The sequence below is a fragment of the Limulus polyphemus genome, unplaced genomic scaffold, assembly GCF_000517525.1.
Source record: "Limulus polyphemus unplaced genomic scaffold, Limulus_polyphemus-2.1.2 Scaffold8452, whole genome shotgun sequence".
NCBI lineage: Eukaryota > Metazoa > Arthropoda > Merostomata > Xiphosura > Limulidae > Limulus > Limulus polyphemus.
The window spans coordinates 6,091-10,997 of record NW_013674062.1 but is presented as its reverse complement, the minus strand read 5'-3'; the positions used below and the strand labels follow the sequence as shown (position 1 = coordinate 10,997).

General features: G+C 29.5%; 1 protein-coding gene across 1 annotated transcript in view; it reads left to right on the top strand.

Annotated features, from left to right (window-relative positions):
• Nucleotides 1–4,907, top strand: part of LOC106475352 (mediator of RNA polymerase II transcription subunit 4-like) — a 25,284-nt gene that overhangs the window by 17,914 nt on the left and 2,463 nt on the right. The window contains exons 4-5 of the mRNA XM_013936040.2: nt 738–882; nt 4,397–4,546. Of these exons, the coding sequence (XP_013791494.1) occupies nt 738–882; nt 4,397–4,546 (295 nt within the window). The remainder of the gene's footprint in view (nt 1–737; nt 883–4,396; nt 4,547–4,907) is intronic.

The following is a 4,907-nucleotide window of genomic DNA, read 5'->3' as shown; positions in this document are numbered from 1 at the left end:
CTTCATGGCGAGAAACCCCCAAGCCACAATATAACACTCCACCAATTAACGCCTCCCATGAGCTAGATACCACCACCTGCTTACCCATACCTATAAATATCCACCAACAGTAATATATATATGCAAAAGATCTCACTTTAGATTCATTACTGAGTGCTCACTCATGCTTCAAAGATGCAAACCGAGGATGGAATAAATATTTTATATTTATATAAAGAACTTACAACATGTGATTAAAGAATGACTAAAATTGTAGAAATTGAAATAACTAATTTTCAAATAGTCTAATAGCAATATTGATGATAAGGTTATCACCTTATCCTATATTCTGAAGATATAAATGCATTAGAACCCCAAAACTAACACTGCATTTTAAAGTTTTTGTTTTGGAATACATATTGTTTTTTCTTTGAGAAATAAGAGACAAAGGAAAAAGTTTCATTGAACACTTCAAACCATTTAGTTTCGTCACTGCTTACTGTTTTGTTGATACCATAATTTAAAAATTCTCTATTTCATAACATTGCTTTATCAAGAGTTTGGTCTTGAAATAATCTCAATATCTTAGTCAAATAGGGTGATTATCCAGAAAGACAAGGTGTTTATACAAAAATGTTGTGTACAGAGATATATTTTGTTTATAGTCATTCCATGTTTTTACACTTCTTTACTTTAAATATAAAAATTCTTGAAAATGTAGTGCATATAATCATCTCTTTGGCTTTGTCATTTTCCAGGCCACTGCAATTTATCAAGCTAAACAGAAACTACAATCTATTCAAAGGAGCAATGAGAGAAGCACTCCTTCAGAAGAGTTAATAAAATATGCTCATCGTATCAGTGCTTCTAATGCAGTAGCAGCACCTCACAACTGGCAGCAAGGTATATTTACTAATTAGTTTTACTAACTAAACATGAAATATTACTTGAGGAAACTTTTTCTGAAATTGTCAAGTTTTGTCATTGATAACAGTTTTATTTATTAGAATAGCAAAGTTTAATTCTGAGAGATGTAAAGTCAGTCATCTGATATTTTCTGTTCAGTTAAAAAAAATAGAAATGAGACTTAGTTTAGATTTAAGTAATATAATATTTTATTTTTAAATAAGAATAACTGGGTAGTACAGTGTTAAAGTTTTTATTTATTAAATTAGTTGGTAAGAAACAAAGGGTTGCTAATGTAATAGGATTGCCATTTTAAACATTGTTTATGGTTCTTGTTAACCTTTTTTCCCCTAAGAGTTATAATTCTCATTGCATTATGATGGACAAAAAGATTCCTCTATTTATAAAATATTTTTTATATTTTGGTTTTTATCAGTTAAATGTTGTTATTATTTGTTGTCTCAGTATTAATGTAACTCTACTATTGCTCCTACGTTTTTATAAGTCTAAATTAAAGTAACAATGAATGACTAGTTTGTATCATGATTCATTTGTTTTGTCAGTCTTAAAGAGAAGTATAGTTGTCATTAAGGACAAATAATGCTAGATGTACTTCCGCGGGGTCCCCAAAAGTGTTCTGTTTCAAAAGTAAATTTTACCAAAATTTCTTGCTTTTGAAGTTCATATGTCATGCTGTGCTGTAGCCTACAGAGTGCATAATTCTTCTCATAATGTCGTGGCATGCACACATTTTACTGATGCCACGATATTACAAATTGCAGTGTTAAGTATCCCTTATGTGATGTCATTTTAGTGTCTTGTGACTGACTGACAGACAACACACTACAGTATAATGATTAAAACACATGACCTCTCCAGGTGGCCTTTGGCCCCAACTTAGGGAAATTATATTTCTGAATTGTTTGGCTGAGATGTAAAAATTTCACATTTCTAAGTGTATGTATGTGGAATGTTTTCAAAATTTAAAAAAAAACTTAGAATGAGATTAATGAGTAGTCTATGTTTCTGCTTTCATTTCCTTTATGTCTGGCATGTTTACAAAATGTCAAGTATGATTTAGGCTAAAGTCTTTTAGCAATAGAGCCAAAGCTTAGCTTATACATACCAAAGGCAAATCAGTTTATCCTTCTTTGTAATCATGTGGCTATTTTGCAATACACACATGACTGTAACTGACATTAGATTAAACAAATCAGTTTCTCCTTTATTAACAGTCATCTGTCTACCTTTCAGTACATATGAAATTACAGCTTCCTTCAGACATACCAAGGCAGATCAGTTTATCTTTTGTTATTCTAAAATATCTTGTTTTATTACACAAGTAACTGCAATTTAACCAAGACACATGTAAGCCATATCAGTGTATTCTTTAATTGTTATAATAAAATTTTTTTATTTTTCAATACCTGTTGTCACTATGATTACTTTTTTTTTTAAAAGGTTAGCAATAATTTCTTTTAATTGTATGCTTAATAATCGTTTTAGTTGGACAGCAGTTATGTTTAATGACTGAAAGGTTTTTCTCTGAGTGTCTGACTGCCAGGTTATTACTCTTTCCAGTACAAGTAGCAGTCTACGTAGGTTTTCAACACAGGAATTCACTGACTATAATCAAAGTGTTAAAGGTTACTAAGCCTAATATAGATCAGCTTTCTAACTGATACTTGACTTTTCCATGGATTGTCTTACGTATAAGTCAGATTTAAAAAGGCTCCTGTTCTTCTGAGGTTCAAAGAAATTTTGGAGAAAATCCAATTTGTATACATTAAAGTTTTATGAAACCTTTTTTAATAATAAGTATACATGACCTTTTGAGCCATATTTTAGTCATAAAGTTATGCTATCCTGTGGCTATAAACATAAATTAAGCTAAAAATTAAATGTATTTATACATTAAAGTAACAACACCTATTGTATTGTTATCTGCTAGTAATATTTTATTAGACTATTTTTTAGGACTATTTTATTTTAAAGTTGCTATAGTTTGTTTGCTTTGTTTTTCTTTGACCATAGGAAAGTACACGCATATACTTTAAATATTTGACAGTTAACAGGGAATAGTTGATTGGGGAATAGAGAAACAGCTGTTAATAGCACTTAAAAATATAAGTATATCAAAGCACTGTACTGTTTAGAATTATATATGTAAGACTTAAAACATTAATTATGAATCACGTATAAATTATCACACTGTTAGTTATACTGAAGTGAAAGTTAGTTGTTAAAATGATGATTTACAGTCAGTAATGTTAAGTGTAAATGTGCAAACATTGTTGTTTATAAGGTTATTGTAACAGAAGATAAAATTGATACAGAAGTCTTTGTAGATGATAACATTGTAAATAGTTACAAAATTGAAGTTGTATTTTTTTAAACTGTAAGGCAATGTTATTGTTGAATATGTTGCACTGAATTACCACTCTTTTGAGAAGTTCCACTCCTCATCAGTTATCCTAGTCAAAGCCAAACCATAAAATAAAACCAGACATCTTTAAATTGACAAGTTGTAGCATCATACTGTGCCTGTTGGACAAAAAGCTTTAAATTGTTATACATAAATATATTTAACAACACTTTAATTAATGTAAGCATCAGTATAAACCATGATTTCTTTATCAGTTTATATGTCAGATATTCTCAATGTTCACTGTAAAATACTAAAGACTAAATGTTAAAACCATCACATACATGAACAATTGTATATTACAAGCTTAGATGCAAAATGAGTTATACTAGATTTCTGACAATATTGAGCTACTGATGACATTGCATTGATAGATATGCAGCATTTTACTTAAAAAGCCTATGGATATAAAGCATTCTGTCTAAAAATAAAATATTTTGTGAAATTACAGCATTCATTCTTCCTAGGCCTACACACAAAATTGGGAGCACTAAATTGAGTTTGCCATGTGTTCATCCTGTCTAGGCCTCAGGTACAATGTATTCTTGGTTTTGGTAATTTTACTGTTTAGGTATTAACCATGAACAGCAAAAAAAACAATAAACAAGACCAGTCTTTCTATGGTAGTAAACTGCATTTTATATGTATGGTATTTTTAGTCATTTATTTGTTACAAGTAACCTACATTAATATAGGTATTTAGATAGATAATTTTAATATTAACAATTAATTCTTCCATGTTGTTTTGTGGATAAACCTGTTTTTACCTTTTATTCAAAAAAGAAATGTTTTGTTATTAGTTTTGTCTCACTGGGCTATGTCATTTGGGAAATTCTACACCCTCTTCAGTTATCCCTGCCAAAATCAAATCATGAAACAAGACCAGACATTTAAAAGAATTGAACTGCATTTTATGTATATGTTACTTATAATGCCCTATATCCTTCACAAGTAATCTTCATTTACCTACGTTTTTGAAGTAGAAATAATATTTTTTCATTTTGTTCAACAAACTGTTTAAAATATTATAATTTCCTAACTGCATTTGATGTATATTTTCTAAAGCTTTGTTTCTTCTGATTGTAGGAGATCCAAGACGACCTTATCCTACAGATATTGAAATGAGATCAGGGTTTCTCGGGAGAATGAGTGATTTACCGCTTAGTAGTAGTAGTATGTTGCAGCAGCAGCATCAAGGAAATTTAGGAGATTTAACATCTCGTGGACCACATGGAGGTAAATTTTGAATATAATAAATGGAAAAATGTTTGATGAAATATTAATGCTTTGTAAAATTAAATATATTTATTGATATAATATGCAATTTTTATTAGAGTGTAACAATTGTTAAAGTTATTGTATGGAGTTTCCACTTGATATTATTGTTTATCAATGTTTTGTAACCAAAATATAAAAAACTAAATTTGGACATTTATGACACAACACTTGTGGGTAGTTTAACAAGATTAAAAATTTTAAAGATGTATATGGTGTTTATAATGTTCTTTATTTTCCAATATAGTCGGATGTTGGTGTACTTTGGTGACTGATTTTATTGTAGGCAGATTTTGTTAAACAAGACCGATGTCTGTAGGTT